The sequence below is a fragment of the Sorghum bicolor genome, chromosome 7, assembly GCF_000003195.3.
Source record: "Sorghum bicolor cultivar BTx623 chromosome 7, Sorghum_bicolor_NCBIv3, whole genome shotgun sequence".
Lineage (NCBI taxonomy): Eukaryota > Viridiplantae > Streptophyta > Magnoliopsida > Poales > Poaceae > Sorghum > Sorghum bicolor.
The window spans coordinates 24,836,176-24,861,231 of record NC_012876.2 but is presented as its reverse complement, the minus strand read 5'-3'; the positions used below and the strand labels follow the sequence as shown (position 1 = coordinate 24,861,231).

The 25,056-nt window shown below is 41.1% G+C and overlaps 1 protein-coding gene across 2 annotated transcripts; it reads left to right on the top strand.

The window, feature by feature from the left end:
* On the top strand, positions 17,511-22,953 carry LOC110436923. 2 transcript variants are annotated; one of them, XM_021464635.1, is made up of 11 exons: positions 17,511-19,465; positions 19,547-19,627; positions 19,711-19,818; positions 19,914-20,173; positions 20,267-20,473; positions 20,568-20,660; positions 20,742-20,843; positions 20,948-21,370; positions 21,561-21,719; positions 21,805-21,989; positions 22,719-22,953. In XM_021464635.1, exons 1-10 carry the CDS (start codon positions 19,003-19,005, stop codon positions 21,985-21,987), a joined length of 2,079 nt encoding a protein of 692 aa, XP_021320310.1. In that variant the 5' UTR covers positions 17,511-19,002; the 3' UTR covers positions 21,988-21,989; positions 22,719-22,953. The 2 variants fall into 2 exon arrangements, with proteins under 2 accessions (XP_021320310.1, XP_021320311.1); XM_021464636.1 differs by lacking the exon at positions 20,742-20,843.

Sequence of the window (25,056 nt, the reverse complement as noted above, 5' to 3'; positions counted from 1 at the left end):
ACCTTATCTAAGTTTTCAAGACAACTATCAAAAGTTTTTCCATAAACAGAGAAATCATCCATGAAACCTTCCATAATCTCTTCGATCATATCAGAAAATATAGACATCATGCATCTTTGAAAAGAAGTTGGTGCATTACATAACCCAAAAGACATTCTACGGTAAGCATAAGTTCCATATGGGCATGTAAAGGTGGCTTTGCTTTGATCATCAGGATGGATCGGGATTTGATGATACCCTGAGTATCCATCTAAGAAACAGAAAAACGAATGGTTTGCTAACCGCTCTAGCATCTCATCTATGAAAGGTAAAGGAAAGTGATCCTTTCTTGTGGCTTTGTTTAGTTTTCTATAGTCTATGCACATCCGCCATCCTGTGACGGTGCGTTGCGGAATTAGCTCGTTCTTTTCATTCATAATAACTGTCATGCCTCCCTTTTTGGGCACAACTTGTACTGGGCTTACCCACTCACTGTGCGGCACAGGATATATAATCCCTGCATGCAGCAACTTTATAACTTCCTTTTTAACTACCTCTCTCATAGTGTTGTTAAGTCTACGTTGGGGTTCTGGAGAGGGTGTAACAGAAGGATCTGTTGGAATACGATGGGTACAAATCATAGGACTGATTCCTGTAAGATCTTGGAGTGAGTAGCCGAAAACTGAGTGATGTTTCTCAAGAATGGTCATTAATCGTAGAGTTTGATCCTGATTGAGTTTATCGCTAATGATCACAGGAAACTCTGGATTATTGTTTAGGAAAGCATAGGTAAGACCGGGTGGTAAGGTTTTAAGTTCTATGGGGGGTCTAGGTGTTTCTGCAAACTCATCTAAGGGTTCAGGCTCGGAAGGTTCGTCTTCTTCTTCTGTGAAGAAAGGAGTTTCGTCTTCTAAGTCTGGTTCATCTAAAATCTCTAGAGATGCAGCCTTTACTTCCTCCATAGGATCAGGCAAAAGATATGACTCGGCCTTATTATTTAAGGAGTGTGAAATTATCATTGGGAATTGAAAAGTTTTTCCAAAAGAAATATGTAGCTTTCCAGTATGACCTTCATAAAGGAGTCTTCTAAAAGGTTGTCCTATTAATAGGTCGAAGTCCCATGTATCAAAGATATAGAAGTTCAAGTGAACCATGGAGCCTTCTACCGTAAGAGGTAGGACATTAATAATTCCAAGACTGGGGACTAATCGTCCCGAAGATTCCTTTATGACCTTTGTTGTGGGGGTTAAGACAAGATTTTTAAATAGTTTAAGTGCAAAAGATTCAGACATAATGTTGATCCCCACAACAGGATTATAAAGAGCATTAAATCGATCAGAATTATAAGCACAACGTATAGTTATAGAGGGTGTGTCCAAACGGATCACATCAGAGGAAAGCTCTGATTCCTCCAACCATTCGCTACTCATTACTGAGATAAGCTCTCTCAATTGATATTCACTTGGTAAATAAATGCTAAACTGGCCGTTTTGGGGTTTGTCAATAGAATGGTAGTTTAAAATATTTCCAAAATCGGCAAAAAGATCGGATTCTATATCCAGCATGAAGTCCGGTAGTGGAATTTCTTCCTCTTGTGGCTCAGAACTTGGGATAGCTAAAGTAGATGAAGAATTTGGCAGAGTGTCTACTTCGGCTTCGTAGGTTTCATCATGAAGGGTATTATCCATCTCAGCTTCTAGGATTCTATCTAGGATCACTCTAGCTTCATCAGCAGGGATGCGAAAGAAAGAACCTCTAGACATTGTGTGCAGCATTTGTTTGTGATTTTTATGAAGACCTCGAAAAAAGTGAAATAAAAGAACAGGGTCTTCAAGATTAAGGTTTGGACCAGATTCTAAAAGATCAGAAAAACATTTCCAGGATTTTCCCAAAGTTTCATTATCTTTTTGTTTAAAAGATTGGACTTCGAGTCTAAGGTCGGCTATACGGTCAAGGGAATAAAAATCTAGACAAAAGTTGGCTCGTAAAACTCCCCATTCACCTTGTTGTTGACTTACCTTCTGATTGCACCATTGTCTAGCTTCTCCCCTTAGAGAAAAAGGAAAAAGCTTCCAACGTAAAGTCTTATCAGAAATGCCTTCAATGCAAAGACAATCACATGTTTGTTCAAAATCTCTAATATGAAGGTAAGGGTTTTCGTCTTCCTTTCCCGAAAAAGATAAGTTTTGAATCATGGCAATCAACCTAGAACTTAACTTATACTGGGGTGTTTGAATAGGCTGTGAAGATTCCCATGGTAAAAGGTCAGTTGCTAAAGGGATTGCAGACTCATGGATCGATTTAGAATTTTGGTTTTCCATAAGGTAAGAGTAAAGAAATATAAATAAAGGATATAAAAGATAAGAAAAGATAAAAGTATAGATACAAGCTAATAGCAAGACACAGGTTATCTCAGCAACCGTCTTTCTCCCCGGCAACGGCGCCAGAAATGCTTGTTGATATTTGGGAACGCAAAAAGGAATTGATCCGCAAGCGCACGGATATCGGTGAGCATTTCACCCGGGAAATTATCCAGAGTATCGTATTTATTTTTTTTACCACTAGGAGAAAGAGTGCATCTGACTAACCGGTCTATTACTACTAACCTTTAGGAACAAAGAATGTCTTTCGATGTGAGTGATAAATAGAGAAGACTGCAACCGTAGTCTCCTTCTAACCTTGGTAAGGATGATCTATTGTTCTAATGGGGAGGCTAACGGAATCTAGACAACACAAAGGATGTTCAACCCTCACCTATAAACCCTATCCTTCCTGCTAACGAGATGTGATCTACAAAGGTAGCTCGGAAATGTCACGTTCCTCACTACTACCACGGTCCAGCTAGTCAGGGAATATCTATGAGTACCCCAGCCTAAACACCATGTTTACGCCAGCAATGATTACTCTAAACTCTACGCGAAGAGATTAAAGTAAACTCATATACCATAAGAACAATAAAACAAGAACTTACTAGAATTTAGAAGTCGAATTACTGAAGAATCCTAGGAGCAAGCTTCGGGTTAGGAGAACTTGATCCCGCAGGTATAAGCTTGGAGTAGACACCGACAGGCCGGGCTTCCTCCACTCTTCACCTCCACTCTATCTCTCTCAATCTACTAGAAACTAGAAGATCTATTTCTACCTTACATTGGTTGCTAAGCCTAAAAAGAAATATTAATTAGAGAAGAGGTTTTCCTTTGAGGGCACCCCTCAGTCTCCATGATAATTTCTTCATGTCTTCTCCAGGGGCCAGGGGGCCTCGCTTATATAGTCCTCCCCTTCTATGCGTTTTTGGGTCGATAGCCGAGGTGGTACTATGTTTTTCTTGATCCAATAGGTCGGTGGAATATCCCGAGCGAAGGAGTCCTGAATTGGCTCCAGCAGGGGGGCGGGCGCCCAGGCTACGAGGGCGGGCGCCCTGGGCCTGGCCCAGCTTCGCGTCCGCTTCGGTCTCGTGGCTTCTGGAGTCTTCTAGATGATGTAAAATTGCGCGGTGCGTTGATATCTCTATGTAATCCTGACATGTGGGCCTTTCTTCCTTATTTCCTGATAACCCCCTGCAGAAATAGATAAACAACAAAACTCGTGGAATTCTGTCAGATCAAACCCTAATTCTAGGTGATGGTTGCATATTGGTCCTTTCTCTTGTTTATTTGATAATTAAAATTGATACTTAAGAACCGTCAACAGCAAATTGTAGAAGAGAATGTAATAAATGTTTAGTTCGATTACATGTTCTTGGATGATGTTGACTACCTTGTAAAAGTGACCACTTATATCATCTATGCATCATGTCATGGTCATCTGGTATCCACTTGTATAAGCATTGCACCTCGGGCATCTCGCACTCCACTCATGGGCACACATGCATCATACAGGCTCGCAGGAGAACGAGGTGGGACCCGAGGAGCAGGAGGAGATCCAGGAGCAGGAACCTCTGGGAGGACCGGAGCTCGGAGAAGAGCTACAGGAGTGCCCGGACCACAAACCGAGCACGTTTGAGAAAGGCAAGCCCTGGAGCATTCTAAGTCTCCCTATTCTCGCTAACTTAAATGATATATTATGCTTGTTCTACTATGTTGCATTTAAGTGATAGGAATTGCTTGATATCGTTGATGCATAAGTACTCCTTGATATCACCACTTGTTTATCTATCTTGTCATATGTAGATAGGCACGAAGTCCATGCTTAGTTTGCTTAGTCCGGTAGAAGTCAGGTGATTTCCTGTCACCTGCGAGATATAGGTGGACACCTGTTTCATTTGTTGTAATTGCTGTGGGGAAGAATAACCAAGTGTGGAAAGGAATTTGAGACTGGGCAGGGTCTTGTGGTGGGTTGATCATAGTGCCCCTGCCTGTGTCGATTAAGGACCGATCGTTGACGGCCCTCTTGTCGTGTTGAACGCATGCCCCACACTTAGCTAGAAGGATAAGTCGTTCCGACCGCGAATCCTGAACACTATCTGGGCCGGGAGTCGAGCCGCCATGCACTGTATTGGTGATGGTTGAGGAGAACGACGAGGGCGCGGCGTGCAACCTTGGTATACCTTGGATACCTCGGTCGCCGGAATGGTCCACGGGTACTGGCGGTGCCTGCCGAACACGCGATTTGGTCTTGGATAGTGTAACACGGTGATCTGTAGCTCACTTGATCAGTGAGTGTGATTTGTGTGGGGAATAACTCGCCAGCTTGTTAGAAATCGATTCGAATCGCCATCGCTCCTGTATAGTGAGCACTTGACATGAGCTTCGTCCTCGTAGTAAGGATTATGGAACACTTGGGTTATGATGATAAATGATTTATGAATGCTATGATGAGATACCATCATATTACTACACTTGCTTGTAATAGTATAGGTGCAAACCTAGATAATAGGTAATGATATTATCAAACTTGAGCTAATTAAAAGAAGAATGGTCTCTAGACTATGTTTAGGGGAATAATGCTTTTATGCAAAAAGTCTCAGCTACCCCACCATACAGCCTTCATGATCCTTGAAGAGTCTTATTTTTGGTTTATGACGGGTAAGTCTAGCTGAGTACATTCTCGTACTCAGGGTCTTATTCCCATGTTGTTTTGCAGATGGTCAAATGTACTATAGTTATTGCATCCTCTGCTTGTACCTAGCAATGGGCGATGACTAGACCAAGGGCGATGGTCACTCTATCATCTCTTTTGCTTTTGTGGGAATGACCAAACTATGGCACTGTATCAAACTGAATTTGTGTGTGTTTTACTTTCAAACTATGAAGCTTCCTCTACTCGAGAACTTGGTTTGTAATAATTTTAAGTACTCCGATGTATTTGTTGAATGTTGTGCACTGGATGTAATTGTGAATGGTGACCACTGAACTTATTACGATCTTGGCTGTATGTACGAGTTGCGGTTTGAAATCTTTCGAGATTTCACGGACTACCAGGATTATATGGGCTTAAGCTCGATGGTTTGACTGTGCAAATGGTCACTATTAGGCTTAATCTCTTATAATTTGGACGGTTCTGTTATAGATACTCAATTATATATTCCATTCCATAATCAACATTGATGTTTAGCAATCCCTTCCTAGTGGTAAAAATATAAATAATGATACCTGGAATACTTCCCGGTTAAAATGCTACATCGGTATTAATCTCTGCGCTTGCAGATCTTATTTATTATTTATTCAGAAGAGCAATTGCATATTTCAATACCGCGTCTCTTATGTCATGCTGGGGATGACAACTTGGCTTAAGTGGCATGAGGGATAGGTTTGGCATTTTTGGCGCCGTTATCAGAATTAGAAAACTAAGTCTACTTTTGGTAGTGACGTTAAGAATGCCCAACAGTCACAACTACTATTTTCTTTTTGCACTTAATCTCCGTAGTATATTTCTTCATCCAATCCAAACCCAAGATCACATCTATGCCTGATGTTCTCATAATCATAGGACTGACAGGGAAGTCTACCCGCCTTAAAAAAAGACTTGCTGAGGGGCGACAATAAGAAACTGATATAGTCCCTCCCGGTGAGTTTACTAGCATAGGGGTTTTTATGGCAACTAGGGGAATGCTATGAACTCTAACAAATGCTTGTGATATGAATGTATGGGAAGCTCCAGAATCAAATAAAACTATAGTGGCAATAGAGTTGGTACTAAACGTACCCATCATGATTTCTGGACCCTTCTGAACTGTCTCTGCAGCCACGTGGTTCACCTTTGCTCTATGAGAATTAGACTTTTGATTGTTGTTCTGCTGGTTGAACCTCTCCGGGCAATCATATGACATATGCCCCTCCTTCCCACAGCGAAAATACCTAGTGTGAGTATTGGGAGCACTTCTCTTCATAGCGGTGGCATTTTCTGCTGTCCACTCTATTGTTGATTAGGATTACGCTGAGATTGTTGGTTGCGGTCCCACTGACCAACCGGTCCCTGGAACCTTTGTTGATCGCCCTGTTGAGAATTGAAACGTTGGCGGTTGTTGCCTCGACAACCTTGTGCTAGCATCCTCCTCTTTTTGTCCTGGCCTTTGCGCATGTTATCCAACACAATAGCACGGTTCACCAGAGCCTGGAAGGTAGGGTAGGTATTTCCAGCCAACTGCAACCTAAGTTCATAGTAAAGACCTTTCATGAAGAGATGCTGCTTATCCGCATCTTCTATGACTTCATTTGGGGCATAGCGAGCCAACTGCTCAAACATGTCATGATACTCAGCCACAGTCATAGAACCCATCCTGAGAGATCTGAATTCCTCCTGCTTGAGCTCCATCATTCCTTCATTGATATGCCGTGCTCTAAAGTCTCTGCAAAATTCCAACCAAGTGACAGGAGGAGCATTGTTGGGACGAGCAGCTTGATATGACTCCCACCAAGTCTGAGCTGCTCCCTAAAGCTGTCCGGAAGCATACAACACCTTCTCCAGGTCAATTGCACTGTGCTATGTTCAGTTGTCTCTCTACAGCACGAAGCCAATCATCTGCCTCCATAGGATCAGCTAAGTGTGTAAACACTGGAGGTCTTCCCTTCATAAATTCGCCACGCTTATCTCTCACATGAAGAGGTGGTGTGGTTGGTGGATGTTGCTGCTGTAGGTGCTGCATGAAAACGTGCATCATCTTATTCTGAGTTTGCATGAGCTCTTCCACGGTAATTCTATCATTGGCACCCATGCCACGGCCTCTGCCTCTGCCTCTTCCTCTTGCTGCCATCTGCATTCCGAGGTATAGAAACATATCTCAGTAATATCCAACATGATAAATACAAGAGATAGTTGAATCTGAATTTTTCTGGGCGATATCCAACATTAGTAGATTCGAAAATCAGTCATATCTCGAATTCTAGAATTCAAATGGATACATGCTATACACTGTTGGAAAGATAAAGGAATTATCTACAACTTTCATTCGGACCATATTAACAGATTCTGTCGTTGAATTAGTCAAAACTGGGGATAACCAAAACTGTTCCAAAATTCCAGACTGTGCAGAAACCTCAACTTTGAACAGCCATAACTCACAGCTCATAACAGATAATAATGTCATTCTTCAGGCATTGGAAGCATATGAAAGTCTACTTGTCCCCAGAAAAATTTGATGAACATTGCACAAACAGATTTTGAGATGTACCAGATTTATTGTAGACTGCTCTAGAAAACAGCGAAGGACACAAACAGAATTTTAAGCAAACCCAACTATTTAGTTAATTAATCCTTATGCCTTAAGCCTATAACTGAATGAAATTGTAGAGAAAATCCATAAGATAATTAAACTCATTACAAAGATCCAAATCAAGCATAAGCATAATAACAAACCAAACCAAGCATCAAAAGTTCACACTTCAAGCATTGACTCAACTCGCGGTACTATCGTCCTCTTCCTATTAAGGGTGGAGATCCAAAAACACCTATTTCAACAACGCCAGAAGGTGGTAAGAAAAAGTTCTAAGAGCATATCATGCAAGGAGTGGGGATGAGAACATGTCTTTAAAATAAGCATCAAGGTGAAGATGAATAGCAATGAAAAGGGTATAGTATAGGAAAAAAATATCAAGGTTTATAGAACAAGGATTTTATAGCAATTTCAAAACCTTAAGACGGCCAATTTCTAACTAGGCTTGCGTCCGACAGTCAACAAACTTTGATACCAATTTGTCACACCCATATTCTAAGAACAAAATAGGATGCATAAAAGACTCATATGTGACCCAGAACCAGTCGCACACATAAGTAGATAAATCTCAAATGTTTCATTGCAGTGTTTATTACATAGCAGAACATAATAAATCACATAGTCTTATACAATAATGATAATAATATTAAACAACACTCTCAACGGAAGCACCACACAGGGACACTGTTGACTGGTTGACTCCAAGCCTAATACTCATAACGGTAGTCCTCATTCCAAACATCATCATTTGCATAACCTGGGGTGTTGGGAAATTGCAAGAGTGAGCACATATTGTACTCAACAAGTATAACCAGGGGTTCATGGGGCTCAAATAGCTGACACTGGTTTGACTGCATTTAGGTTTTAATAGTGGATAACATGTTCATAATTAAATAGCAAATGTCAAGGTAGCATAAATAATCCGATAATCACATGATCAATTGTAAGCATAATTAACTCATATCATAAACAATAATCCAATGAACATAACAACTTAACAAGCTCATCATCGTTGGTGTAAAAACCCCCAAGGCCGCTCTTAACCGTGAGCACAGCTAGTATACCAGTTCTTAACACTCTGCAGAGGTTGTTCATCTTTACCCATATGTCATGATTTACCCTTCCACCCGGGGTAGCTAATCTCTTAACCCCCTTCCTAGGGAGGTCGGCAGGGATCACTATGAAGCCTTTCAAAAGTTCGTCTAACATGTTAGGGCCGCAAGGTTTCCCTGGTGCGCAGATATAGATGCCCCCCTTTCAAATGGCACAATGACGCGCAGCCTATACACATAAGGATAGGGGCTCGCACTATACCCAAAACAGTTGAGCCCCGCTAGCGTCCTTTTGGATAACCTCTAACAAGGTAGAAAAGGTCTTCATACTGAGCTAAAGCCCGAGCCATTATAGCCCTTATGGTTGCACTGTTGTCCCGGTGATCACTTACAGACAATATCTCATATAGTTATTTGTCATCTTTTAACGTTCATTGCATAGCTATTAATCATCTTACAAGATCATGGATTATATCAAGCACTAGCACATCTACACCAAATGCATATCAAGTAGGTAGCAAGGCATCAAAATAACAATCATCTATGATTTTGCTAAGGTCGACAAGGTGAAAGCATGCATATGATATATATGTGTATTTATAAGTGAATAGGTAACAAGGATGATCCCAAGTTATACTTGCCTTGATCAAAGCTGTCCTAAGTCTGCTGCTGGTCTTCAAAAGATTGGCCTTGATTACCAATGTATCGCTCATCGTCTACACCCGATCATCAATCAACAACACGCAATCCAATGTAGACAATCATACACGAAGCAAACAACCTATAATTAGAACAATACACCAAACAGTGGTGAAACAAATATAAAAGTTTATAAAAATGTTCTACGCAGCGCTACGATCACACAAGCGTAAAGTTCACGAAAATCAGAATTAAAACGGAGAAGATATGAATTTTCCAAGATTTTCTATAGATAAATAATTAATTAAATGCTACTGCAAAAATAGAAAGTTTCAAAACAGAGAATTTATAGTTCTAACATGTAGAGCTCGTAACTACAAATCTAACGAAATTTGAATGGACAAAAACGGAATTAAAATGAGTATTTTATGAACAAACGTGGCAAATTTGTGAATAGTCGAAAACGTATTTTAACTTAGGCTGAAGAGAATACGCTTTTAGTACTGAGAAAACGTAACCTGCTAATGCGCCATGGAACTTGGGTTCAATTCTCAAATAAGCCAGGGACTCTTTAGCAAAAAAACAGAAACGAATCGGTATTTCTGTTTTGAACCCTAGGATCTCGATCGGACGGTTCTCGATCCAACAGGAGGAGTTAGGCGGCGGGCCGGCCACCTGAGCTGAAGCCCGACGCGGCGGCCGCCATGGGCGCCCCTTGGAGCTCGCCGGCGCTCTGCCGTCTCATGAAATCATGGACCAAAATTTGAACCGAGGACACGGGAAGATGGAGAAGCTCACCGCGGACTCGCTGGGGTACTTCGCTCGGGCCGAGGAGCAAGGGAAAGAGCTCGTGACGCGCTGCGTTTTGCTCCCTCTCGGCGAGTTTCAACCGTGCGCGACTAGGGCTTGGTTTTCCACATTTTGGCGGCGTGGTTGGTAAAAAGAGACGCGTGGTGAACCTAAAGGCCTTTATAGAGCTCGGGGAAGTCAAATCCCGCATAAATCGGGATAGGAGAGGATTTTGTGGCGTCCCGGTTTGGGTCCGGCTCGGTGACGCCTGGAAGAAGGAGACGGGGGAAAACCTGCTGACGTGCGGGCCTCGATTGTCAGCGAAGCAGAGAGAGAGAGAGGAAAGAAGGCAGCGCTCGGGAGCTAGGCCAGTTGGGCCGCGCGCAGGGGACTGAGCCAGGGGAGAAAGGGGGCTGGGCTGGCTGGGGTTCTTCTCCCTTTTCTTTTTTTTTATTTTTCTTCTTTGTTTTCTTTTCTATTTTATTTTCCAAAGCCTTTTCCAAATAGAATTTTGATGACAATTAACTTCAATTCCAAAGTCACACAACACAAAATAAAATATGGCCCAGCATGAATACATATACAAGTTTCTATCTCTATGTTAAATTTTAATTTCGACAAAAAAATATTTATTTGCTAGATAAATGCTCACAAAAATACTTAAATAAATTTCAATTAAGCCCAATTAATTGAAATCAAAATTTTGGGTGTTACATTCGACTTGGTTGGGTAGAATGTGAAGGATTTCTAAACTGGGGATAATATGTCATGAGAGACTTCTCATGAATTTTATTAATGGGATTAGTACCATGTCTTGTATTAAATGTTCTGCAAAAGACCTAGACCTTATATTTACCCCTACAACTGGAGTATAGAGAGCTTTTATTTGATCCGTATTGATTATGCAATGAATTGGAATAGAAGATTAATCTAAACGGATTATTTCAGTGGAAAGCTCTGATTCTTCTAACCATTCATTACTTATAACACATACTAATTCTCCTGAGGTTCTTGCAGAGGAAATATCCATAGGGGGATCAAAAGACTCTCTAGAGTTTCTCTGTGGCCTCTTCACAGAGTGATAATTCAAAATGTTTCCAAATTCGAAGAAGATATCAGGTTCTATGTCTAGCATAAAATCTAGAAATGGAATTTCTTATTTTTCTTGCTCTAGACATGTGTTAGCTAAACTAGATAATGTGTCTGGTGAAGCGTTGGTTTCAGCTTAACTAGGGGGTTGATGCTCTACTTCTTAGGAGGTAATCCTTTAAATTCCAGTGGATAGGAATTTTTTGTTTCTTTGTTAATTTCTTTTAAAAGATTTGCATGTGCTTGCTTTCTTAGAAGAGACATGCAAGAAAGATCCTCCTAAAGTAGTGTCGAGCAACTTTCTACTTTCTCTACTCAGAACATTATAAAAATGTTGTAAAAGAATAGGGTCTGGTAGACTAAGGTCTAGGTCAGATGCTAACAGTGTAGTAAATTAATTCCAGGCTAAAGCCAAGGATTCTTTAGATTCTTACTTTATAGTGAGAACCTGGACTCTAAGGTTGATGATTTTGGAGATGGGATAGAAATATAGGCAAAAGTTGGAATGTAAAGATCTCCAATCTCCTTGTTGCTTACCTATGACTCTATTATACCATTGTCTAGCTTTTCCCTTTAGTGAAAAAGGAAAATAGCTTCCAACGGAGAGTTTCGTCAAATATGCCTTCAATGCAAAGACAATCACATGTTTGCTCAAAGTCTCTAATGTGTAGGTAAGGATTTTCATCTCCTTCTCCTGAAAAGGATAGGCTTTGGACCAATGCAATCTACCGTGGACTCAGCCTATAGCTACAGGTTTGGATAGGTTGTGATGACTCATGTGGCACTAGGCTGGTCTCCATGGGTGCAGAAAACTGAAGGATAGGAATGGAATTTAAGGTATCCATAAAAGAAATGGTAAGATGTAAGAAAAGGTGAGATAACAGGAAAATATAAAAGTGTGATACAAGGTAGAGTAAGACATGGTTATCTAAGCAGACCGTCTTTCTCCCCGACAATGGCGCCAAAAATGCTTGTAGATATTAGTTACACACATGAAAGAATCAAAGAGAAATAATCCACAAACGCATGGATATCGGTGAGCACTTCACCCAGGAGATAAGTCCAGAGTATCATATTTATTTTTTTACCACTAAGAGAAAGCGTGCAAAAGACTAACCTTTTATCCTACCTACTACCCATGGGTTGTAAGACAAGATAGTGAGAATTAATCGATATAGAGAGAACTCTTTCTTCAGTCTTTTTCTAACCTATGGTAAATTGTGTACATATTGTTCTAAGGGCAGTAACTAGAGAAAAGAGACACCTCAGAAAGTGCTTAACCCTAGTACCATATACCTTACCTTACATCCTAACGGAACATGGATTACTGAGACCCAAGAGGATTGTCACTTCCCCCAAAAGGCTACCACAAATCCGGCCAAGTAGGGAGTATCTACGAGTATTCCTAGCCCAAGCACCACGCTTATGCTATGAATAATTACTCTAAGCAAATAAAGTAAACTCATAAACCAAAGAACAATAAGAATAATAACTTACTAGTATCAGAAGTTGAATTGCCGAACAATTCTAGAAACAAGCCTCAGGTTAGGTGACTTAATCCCAAAGATATGAAGAAGAAGGCACCGACAAGCTGGGCTTCCTCAACTCCTATCTTCACCCTATACTCTCTCAATCTCTCTTGTTGCTATCACCCTAAAGAGATAGATCCATTCGAGGGACCCCTCTGTGTCTAACTCTCTCTGGAAAATATGAATTAGTGTTTTAGAGTTTACATCTCAGGGGGACTACCCCTTTATTTATAGCCTCCTAGGAATCACCACAGCCATTGGGGAAACCTGATTGTGCTTAAACGTGCACTTAAGATTAATCCTCAAAGTCTATGGAGGCAGGATCCGTGAGGTGGAACCTGGTTGGTTCCTACCCCCGCGTGGCCGCCCCACCTGCTAGTAGGGGAGCCCGCCCCTGGCTAGCTACCAAGTGGCCCCAGGTTTTAGGTGGTGGCTCCTGGAGTCTTCTATAGTCTTCCTAAGTTGACATTTCTGTCTTCTCTCTATGTAAATCTGATATGGGGACCTTCTGTTGTAATTATTTCGGTAACCCCCTGCAAAAATAGACAATCACCAAAACTCATGGAATTCTATTAGTGATAACACTATTTCTATTGAGTGCTTACAAATAGATCCTTTTTCATGTTAAGTTCACAATTAAAATTAGGAGTTATCTACCATTAACACTACCCAAGGTGGGAGGCCGCTCACTTCAACCAATCAAGGTGAACCTCACGGATCCTGCCTCCACCGACTTTGAGGATTAATCTTAAGCACACATTTAAGTCGGTTTGATCGAAGGGCTATGGTTCTTTCTAGGGGGTGGAAAGATTAGTACCACATCGCTAGTTCAAGGTAGAGGAGGGATCAGATGCCCCCTATAATTAAGACTGTTGACGCCATTTTTGGCACATGTCAAAATGATCAGAGTGGGCTAATCAGCAGAAGGAAAGTTATGGTGTTATGCTGGTAGAAGGGTGTCGATGAAGATCAGCCTGTGAGAATCGTTGCCGATGGATGCTGGTGACCGATGGAAAGGTTGTCGTTTGACTTAGACTCAGAGGCGTTGCTGACAAAGATTACAGATGTCATTGCTGATGCCGATGAAGGAAGATCTGAAGACTACTGCCGACGAAGCTTATGATGACGGAAAGCATGCCGATGGAGCAGGGGCTGATGAAAATTTCATCGTAATTAAGGCGGACGAGGAAGTAAATAGGTGTTGTTTTCCTTTTCTATATTTGTTAGATTATGACTCATGTAAGAGTCACGTTTTTCCTTAAATATGGACTCGGTGTTGTAGTCTTGTTTGGATATGTTTCTTCGGATCAAGGTATAAATATGGACCGAGGAACAATGTAAAAGATATATCAATAAATATCAAACCAATTTTACTCCTATTTGCATCTACTTACTTTTCGGCGACCTCATCAAATTGCATATTTTCTTTTTATGAGTTCTCATCGGTTTGGCAAGCTACATCGCTTCAGTGCGACCTTCGATGATCCTCGAGTTCCGTGTGAGTACCTCTTGGCCATGCCTTCCGGGCGTATTGCTCACTACAAGATTTCAACCCTATTGCCACTCAACGCCATTTGCATCACCATGAATTGTGTTGCAATAGGGGTGTATTTTGCAACATTTATCCAAAAACGTGGCAATAGGGTGACTAAGTTGCGACAAAAATAGTGCATTGCAATTTTTAGGCTCAGCGTTGCAAGAGGTTACACCTATAGCAACCCTTTTTAAAAAAGTGTTGCTATTGGTTAATAATATTGCCATGATGACATTTAGTTGCATTATTATTGATTAGCGTTGCAAGTATCTGGTGCTCTTGCAACTAAATAGACTACTGTTGCTATTGCTTGAAAGAATTGCCACAAGTTTGTTGAGTTGTAATATTTTTGATGAGCATTGCAATAGGTAAACAGTGTATTGCAACTAAATTTCTAAGGCGATGCAATAGTTTAATGCTATGGCAACAATTTTTGTTGGTTGTAATAGTTCTCACGACCATTGCAATATGTAGCTACTTATTGCAACTAAATGTGTAAGGCGACACAATTACTTGTTGCTATTGCCACAATATATGTTGGTTGTAATATTTCTTGTGACCATTGCAATAGGTAGTTGTTTATTACAACTAAATACTACCTAAATCAATCCAATAATATGTTGGTCGGAGCCAAAATGACGGACACATTTTGCCTAAAAAAATGACGGACACATTTCACTTTCAGGTGCGTGCCTCCTGGACTACTGGGCTGCTCCAAGCTTTTAGCTACTGGACATATATATACCATCCTTCATATACGTATATGGGCTTTTGCTAAAGAAACGTATATGGGGCTGGGCCCCTTGACTTCGAGGGCCATGTTCAGCTGCATCCATCGCACCCTCCATGGTCGGGCCTTCCTGGGTCTTGAAACCTAAATTTGTAGAAAACGAATAAACGGAACCGATTTGTCAGTTCAAACTGAGTGCTGAGGCTAAATAAATTCATTTTAGCGGTTCAATAATATCTGTCAAATTGACAACGTGAGTCTACTTTTCTTTAGCTTAGGGTATGCCCCCACTGCTTTGTTGCATGTTTGGCGTGCTAACTTTGTTGCGTGCGTGCGTCTGACTTTGGGCTGCCTGGCGCAATGTAGAGATCAGGATCCCATGTATTTCCCTTTTTTATTTTTTCCTTTAACAATTTGAGAGCTCGGATCGACTATGTATTTTCCTATATGGACTTTGACTTCAAAAGTGGCAGACAGATTGTTTTACCGGCAGACTGAAATTTTCCCTTTTAAATATTAGGTATAGATGTGGAATATTTGGGTGAAACAAAAAAGCCGTACTACAACAATGAATTGGAGTCAGTTTCCTGAAGAATCACATAAAGAAATAAAGCAATCTCCAGAGTTTATAGACTCCAGGGTCATCACATATGAGTCAGTTAATTTCCTGAAGAATAACGATCTTGGCTAGTCGGCAAGCAGAGCCAATAGGATATGGCAGTACATGAGGCTAGCACTTAACAAACATTGGTGCGGTTGCGGAACGACGCCTGCGCGGGCCGTGTCGGGATCATGTCGGCTCGCCGGCGATGGGTCTGCGCGCGGATCTTGCTCTCGATGTGGGGCTCCTCCACAGCCTCCGCAAGGCCCGGCAGCCCGGGGGCGTCACCCGCCTCGTCAGCTGCGCGGAGGACCAGCTCCCCTCCTACCGCGGCCTCCGCATCGGCCACACCCTCCAGATCCCCTCCTTCAGCCGCCACCCACGCACCGGCGACTGGTTTAGGGTAAAGGAGGCGCTAGATCCCGTGGCGACGACGAGTGCGCCGCACACTTCTTTACCCGTCGAAGTCGATTCCTAAAGAAATGACCTCTGTCTATAAAAAAAAACAAATAAGCTCCGTATAAAAAGTTATGAGGCTAGCACTTAACAAACATTCCTTAGTAGCTTGGTGGTTAACGCACCTTTGGTTGCCTTGTGCCTGTGCTCATGGGCTCGAAGTCCAAGCTGGGCATTTTAATTTTTGTTTATTAGGCTTTTTTTAGATACTTAATTATTTTTTTATACTTTTCAAACCTGAAATTGCCTTTTGTATAGATTTTTTTCCCACTTATATGAAACCTATTTTAAGATTTTCACTACAACTATAGCTACAACTACGGCGAAATATTGAATACTACTAGTATACTACTCTTATGGTTCCATTTGTCCCACGTTACCTATAAGAGTAACATCGGGTGCGCCGCTTTCGGCACAAACCCAACATCACCATGCCACAGACACCCTGACCTTTCACTAATCCTTTCCCTCGCTATAGTGCACCTATCATTGTCACTTCCATGGACAAGGTTAGGTCAACCTCGTCAATCTCCACACACACTCTTATGGTTCCATTTGTCCCTCCATGCTCAATCTACTCACCTTCACTGTGTGACCTCCCTCCTCACTGCCTCCTAGCCGTCGATATCACCACCAACACTTTCGTTGTTAGCTCCCCTCTCTCCAAGGCCGCTCGCCACAAGTCTCCATTCACCATAGCGATGTTTCCAGCCAAAGTCTGTCAAGCTGCAACCGACGAGCACTAGCTAGACGAAACAAGATGCTCCCGAGTTCATCCAGACCCCGACTCTTGTTCACCCGCAATCAACGAGATCAACTAGACCGCCCAATCACTCCTCGAGTCAGTTTCTATTTTGGACGAGATCTATGGTTATATGATTTTTTTCTAGATTAAACCAAATTTCCATAAACTTATTGCCATATTATAACATGTATGTATTTCATCGGTTTGACTCATCAACACCAGTGGTCCTTGCAATTCTCCGTGCACTCGAGACATCATGTCACAGTTGACCAATGATTTTTTATTTTAAATTTTGCATGTACGTCACAATTGACTAGGCCTTGGTTCCAAGGCCTTGTTTACTTCCAAAAAATTTTGTAAAATAGGAATAGTAGCACTTTCGTTTGTATTTGACAAATACTGTCTAATTATGGACTAACTAGGCTCAAAAGATTTGTCTCGTCAATTCCGACCAAACTATGCAATTAGTTTTTATTTTCATCTATATTTAATACTCCATACATACGTTTGAAGATTCTATGTGACGGGGAATCTGAAATATTTTGTAAAATTTTTGGGGAACTAAACAAGGCCCGAACGCACACGAATCAGAGATATGCTAAAAAAATAGACAAATCAGAAACGTGGCCCCCTCATCCTCAGATGACTCCACTACCCACGCCTTTTTCTTTGGCTAAAAAAAAACCCACGCCTTTTTCTCCCGTCAGCACCGCTCGTCTTCCCCAGATCCCCCAAATCGATTGAGCTCCTTCGCATGGCCGCCCCTCCTCTCCCTCCACAGATGCTTCTTCCAAAACCAAAAAATCCCTCGCGGCCCGCCAATTTTGCAGCGAAAACAATGCTCGGGCGCCAAATACCATGGTGCCTACCTCCTCCAAACCCAAATTAACATCCACTATTTAATCTAATCACCACGGGAAGGCAGCCGCCAGTTAGGGTAGTCTGCTAGATGGCGACCTCCTCGGCGGCCGCGGCCACAATGGAGACGCGGCAACCAGCAGCCACGCCGTCGACCCCACGGTTCACGACGTCGTCGCCAGCGCTCACGATGACGCCGCCAGCGAACACGAGGACGACGTCGACGAGACGCGGGGCCACGACGGCGCTATTCGGCGGCGCAGGCAGGACGCCGACCCCAACTCTGTCCGACGACGGAGAGGACGGCAGTCAAGATCGCAGTTCATCAGGCCGAGCACTACCCGTCAGGCAATGTCGTATTGGATCCATGACACTTGGGCCGGACTCACAACGTCGGTAAGCAGAGCACTCGTGCTTCATTTAGAAATTGTCGTGTATACTCAAATGAAATTCCTCAATTTCCATTCAACTAGGTATGCCTCTATATGTAACCCTTGCCGTGCCCTAAGATAACTAATAATTAAATTCATTTAAAATATACAATATGTTTCTTTGTGGTATCCCAAGCACTGTAATTATTTGAGATATTATTAGAATAATAATGGAAACGCGATATTTGTATCAGTATGAGACAATAAGAATACACTTAGGCTGGTGGTGATCTATAGACATTCAATGTTTCTAGACCATAGCACAATGCAAGCATAAGAGGCACCCCATACTATATTCTAATTGGTTATGGTAAACAATAATATTGGTCGGTTGGTATTACATACCTTTTTTATAGCTCCATAGTTTTACTTATTTGGGATCACTTATTTGTGATGGTTCCTGACAATACATGGCAAATAAATTTCTGTTGGAATAAATAGTACTGAGATAACATCTATATAGATTTGTGATGGCTCCCAGTATAGCATGCTGTGCTAAGATAACATCTATATAGATTTGCTCATGTAAATAATATAGGGATATTTGTTGCCTCTCTATATATTATCCTATTGCTGGTCATGTATGTATCTGCAAATTTCTGCAATGTATTATTCTGAATGAAACTAAAACAAAATAAGTTTGATAGTATAACTTATCCTATTATCAATTTCCAAGTATAAATTTCGGCCATGTAAATGTCCAAGTATATTTCCTGTTATTAATTTTCATTGAATTTTTACCATGTATGCCTTTACAAATTGCTGGTTGTTATCTAGTTGCTTTGTTCAGTTGTTTATTATTTAATTATTAACTATTCTTTATTCAACCGAGATTACCAGAGAATGAACCTTGCTGGTTGTTTGTTCATTACTACTTACAAAATTTCACCCTCCGCCACTGCCACTGATCCATTTATGCATGAATGTGCTTGTCACGGAAAATACTGAGACATTGTCAGAAGAAACAGAATCTTGGACATTATGTTTTCGTCTGATAGGTGCACCATCTGAAAAGGATATTTGTGAAATCAGCAAAGTGAAGAAGGATGATGTCACGTTTGGAAACTTGTTAACATTGAAATCACGTTTAGGTTACAACATGAGGGACTTCTTATACTATAAGAAACGAAGTGGTAATAATGTAGCAACACTTCATGAAATTGAAACAGAATCTGATTTAAGTGTAATGATGACAAACAATGATGAGGAGAGAATACTCAGATTAGTTTTGAGCAAGGATAGAATAACCGAGCGAAATGTATCCATAACTCCCATGAAGAAACCTCCGGGTACAACTGTTGATGAGGACGAATTCATAACTGTGTCACTTGATGACTACAAGGACTGGCTTGCAGAACTGCATGCGGAGCGTAAAGGCCTTGGTAAGTTAAGTTGCTGCACTAGTTTCTGTACTGCATCTTATTTCATTCGTAGCCATTTTAATAATACAAGCATGTTTCCAGAACTTCAAGATACATTCAGGATAGATACAATCAAAGCATACAACGAATGGTTACGTCATGAAGGACAACTTGATGACATCGGTATATAATATCCTCTCCAAGTTATTGCAAATCAACTTAGCAGTTCTTCATACCAATTTTAACTTATGCTCCATTATTGGCAGAGGCATATGAGGAGCTTCAAGGCACTCTGTCAAGTCAATCCAGCAATCCAACACCACCAAGGCAGCGGCCAAGTCACGCTCGTCGTGACAAAGAACTGGTCAACAATTGTAAGATTTTTTTTAGAAGCATTATTCTAAGGTGCAATTATATTCCATAACATTAATGAGAACAATTATTAAATTCTATTTATGTCATTTGGAAGGGCAATCTGGCAGTGGAAAGAGGAAGTTTAAAGGACGTGGGCACCTCAAAGGTTTTACTGCGTCCAACAAAAGAGCTCGACAGGGCACCACAAAATTGGATGTTGAATTCTCTAGAATGCAGAGACCTGTAGGTGGTAATCGACGGTCTTTTGTTGATGAAGTGGTACTGTTTACAAGGAGAAAGGCTCCACTAATTGGAGTGAGATGGTGGAAAAACATTGATGATGAAGTTAAGGAGGATATAGCAGATGCAGTAATGGTAAGCATCGTATATGTTTGGTCCATTCCAATCTTAATTGTGAAATACTGTAGGAACTGACCCAATTTGTTTGTTTGTTTGTTTGTTCAATAGAAAAAGTGGGACCTTGCGAATACTTTGGAGAACAAGAAAAAGATATGGGCCATTGCAAATGAGCGCTATAGAGGATGGCGATCAACATTTAGTTCAACATGCAAGGCTTATGACACTTATGATGAGAGAATGAGACATAAGCCTGAAGAACTAAACATTGTTGAATGGCACTATCTAGTGTTGTATTTTACCAGCGTGGAATTCCAGGTTTGATGCCATTTACTATTTTTCATGCCAATTGTACTTGCAGAAACAAATTTTTTCTTCGGAGCACTGTTTTTAATACAAATATAACATGCAGGAACGTAGCAACCAGAATTCTCAAAACCGTTCGTGTGTCCAAGCAGTGCATAGTGTGGGATCAAAGTCGTTTGGTCAGTGCAGCTATGAACTGGTAAGGACTTGAGAAGCACGTAAATAACAATGTTTTCTTACTTGATGAAATATTTATTTGTGACATTCTTGGCAAAATTAGAGAGACCCAGAAACTGGTGAAGAGCCAGATGATTGTGAGCTTTGGGCGATTACACACAGTAAGAAAGGGAAATGGACAAACACTGTATCTGAGGCTATCTATGTGTGTATATAACTGTTTCTGCAGCCAGTACTAAATGATTCATACTATTGCACATTGTTTCTAGTTTTTGTTTAACAAAAGGTTGCATGTCTTCTTTGTCTTAGGAAACTGCTCGCCGCAAAATTGCGGAGAAGGAAACCGAGTCACCAGATAGCTTCATTCCTTTAGTAGAGAGAAACCTTCTTTTCCAAGAAGCATACAAGCAAACTACTCGATCTAAATCATCCAAGCTTCATGGTAATGGATATATGGCAAGGTATCCAAGTAGAAGGCAGCTACTGACTGAACGTTTAGAGGACCAGGCCCGTTCTGAAATGGCATCCCATATGGAAACTGAAGAGCTGAAGGCTACGCTCGAGAAGGTACAAGAACAACTCGAAAACCAAGTTGCTGAAAGGGAAGCCGAGAAGGAGGAACATAGGCGTCAGATGGAAGAATTGCAGAAAGCAAGGCAGGCTGATAAAGAAGAACTTAGGAAAGAGTTCATGTCAATGCTAGCAGCACAAACGCAAGGAGCATCACCACAGGTAATAGTATTGTGACATTTCAACTTGCATATTTATCAAGTTAGTGGGTTTGCTTTTTTTATATTTTTCTGATGTGTTCACTTGATAGTCATAACCATAATATGCTTTCTGAACTGAACATTAGAAGATTAATCAATTAATCACTTCATGGTCATACCATAATATGCTTTCTAATAAAATTTAAATGTAGGTTAACCAAGCTGCCATCGAAACAACAGCCAACGAGATAGTAGGCAACGAAACAGTAGGCGATGAAGCAGCAGGCAATGAAATAGCCTCAAGTACTCATCAACCAATCCTGACTGAAAGAGAAGGAACAACACAAGACAATGAAACACCCTTACCTCAGGTTATTTCAGATTGAAAATTGATTACAACCATGAACTAGTGCACGGCATGAGAGTCCTAATATATTTCATTTAATTTTTGAGTAGGAGATTAATCTACAAGTCAAGCAGAAAGCTTCTACACCCGCAGGTAACATAGGGCGCAACACTAGGGGCAGCCTTATGCGAAGCCAATCACAAAACAAAGAAGGGAATGTTACACCAAATTTTATTTCTCCAAAACATTTGCTTGATGCTGCGGCAAGGAAACGATCAGCCAGAAAGAATTGAATGTAAGCTTTGTTTTTCGTTATTGCTTCTGAACTACTCATTTCAGTCAACCGTTGCTTGTTTAGGGTTACTAAGTATACCTTTCTAAACTTATCTGTTAATGAGCAAAACTAATTCTTCATGCTTGCTAGAGACCATGACTAACTTGTGGATAGGACTGGTTTTGGCTGTCCAAATAAGTTTAGTAATTACTGCTTTGTTTGGGGACAACTAAAGGGATGCATGGATCACTTTTGCGGTGTGCTTATTTCAGTTTGAATCGTTCTACTTCTGATAATTGCAAAGCACAAATGAGACACTATTGCTGATTGTTTAGCTGGGAAAATAAGTATTTTTTTAAGTGAATATAAGTCAGCATACGCAGTACCTTGCAGATTTATCTTAAGGTTATTGATCTGATATCAGATATTTAAAAAGTATCAAAATCAGCACACTGGAATTTTGTTGTATTGAGAACTACAGCTACTTTGTACTGACTTGCAGATTTTCATGCATGTTTTGTGCACGTGGACAAAATGAAGCCATAATAGCATTATTTCATTGGTGTAGTACCTACTTGATTATTCTGTGCGCCCACTCATTCATGTCTGTTAGAAAAAATATTCTAATTTATGTATTCCTCAATAGAGGCCATAGATGTTCCGGAGGAAGTAGCTTGCTTTTTTTTGACAAGATCTTGCTTTGTTGAGATTCTAATTTGTGTACTTGAATGTGAATGTTTATTATTTCAGGACAAATGCAAAGTTTGAGTGGAGAGGGTCTGATGGGATTGACCAAATGAGGCCAAGTCAAGCCAAGTGAAGCCGCAACATCTTAGATGTTTTGGTTTAGAAACAAATGTCTTGGATATTTTTTGTTTGAATAATGTTTGTGTTGTCTCAGTTTGAATTTTTGGATCGTTTATTCTACATGTAACAAATGAACAAGTTATGATTTAATGGCTTTACCAAATGGTTTGTTTATGTCTATTGTGCCTCAAATTAGTTAATAGTATTATAATATTGTCTGGTGGCATAAAACCAAGCGTGTTGTAAAAGTGGCTATTGGACTGTAGCAATATATCCTATAGCAATGAACAATCTGCGTCGCAATAGGGGTGGTGCCTTATAACAACGACAATGCAAATGTGGCAATTGCACATGTTGCAACCTATTCTTGGTGTTGCCAAATAACCCTTGTTGCCACACCCAATATTCGTAGCAATAGCTATTGCATCTTATAGCAACCAAACCATGGGCGTTGGGATAGCACATATTTGCCACCACCTCCAAGTGTTGCAACATAGGCCTTGTTGCCACACTCGTCATGTGATGCAATAGAGGATGCACCTTATAGCAACTAAAGCTCAGGCGTGGCAATTGCACATATTGCCACCACTTCTTGGTGTTGCGATATAATCCTTGCTGCAACAAACATTAATCGTGGCAACATACTGTCTTGCAACACACATTTGTTGTTGCTAGTGCACCTTTTGCAACGACGTCGGCTAGTTGCCATTCCAAGGTCTACCAACACCCAAGGCATTGCATTAGTTGTTCTTGCCACACCTACAGCTGTAGCAAAAACTTATGTCGCAACGCTTAGGTGTTGCAAATACAAAATGCATTTTGCAACGCTTCCTAGAAAAGTGTTGTCCAAAGCTTTACCCACGCAAGCGCTTGCAACGCCTCGCAACGAAAAACAAATGTTGCTATTTATGCTATTGCAACTATTTTGGACATATTGCAACACTTTTCATGCATTGAAACAGGCACAAAAATTAGTAGTGGCTATTGTTAGGACCAAAGTACTCGAGTTATCATCCTTGTCGATTAACGGGTCAAATCGACTGGCATGCTTTGGATATCGAATCGGGTATGAGCTCTTTGTGTTTGCAGATCCACTTTTGCATCAACACATCTTTTGGCATGCTCGATGGGACAAATCAACATGATCAACATGTTTAATCCTAAGATCGACACGGAGAATGTCATCACGATATCAGAAGCAGATCTCAAGGAAGACCAGAAGCAGGCTATGGAAAAGGCTATGGAGGATTACAGGCAGCTGTCATAGAACCAACCAAATTATAAGAGTTCAAGTGAAGAAATGATCGAACTAGCAATCAAGTTTCCACACTTGAGCCCATATAATCCTGGTAGTCAACCGAAATCACGAAGGATTTCAAACCAACTTTGCAACATACCAAGATCATAATAGTTCAACACAAAACAACGATTGTTACATAGTTCATTCATTGCTGATGAAGCGGCACCACATACACGGAGTTACTTAAGTTATTACAACACAAGTTTGAATTAGCGGAAGCAACATAGTTTTCACACACATATTTCATAAGTTCTTGTTACAGCTAGAGTCCCATCACATCCACCAAAAGCATCAAAGGTACGAAGTCGTTAGAGAACCGCGCCCAACGGTTTAGTCCTCATCCCCAGCGGGATGAAGGCAGGTCTTGCAGAGACCATCATAGAAGACATCATCTGCAACAGGTGGGAATAAACCCTGAGTACGCGGATGTTCTCAGCTAGACTTACCCATCTAACCAAATATAAAAGACACCAAGGATCATGCAAGGCTTAGTATAAGGTGTAGTTGGCTTGACTTACGTTTTTGCCAAAAAGCTTAGATTGGATAATAAATTATTCTTATAAGCGTCATGTTGATTATCATTAACCTACCACTAGATTAGCACCTAGGCTAAGCACTTCACTTGATTATTAACAAACAATAATAACCATATCAAATTTCATCATATGTTCTTTCTTGCTATCCTCAACGTCATCATTAAGAACCATTAGTACTTAGTGAATGCTACGTTTGCCGCTGCTCTGTCAAGTTCTCACTATCCGGGAGAGACGGTGATTTGAATTGATTCCTATCCAGCTGGAGGGTTATTCCTAGCACTCACCCATGCATCCCCCGTCGGAGAGCAAGCGGGTCCCCTTTGGTACGACACAGGAATCGCGGCTCCGATCAGCGCCGCACTCCCAGGGCTGCCACTTTGCCCGGAAGATTAGGACTTTTAAATCACCTGCCCTTGGTCTTATGCCAATGGCTCCCCGCACACCG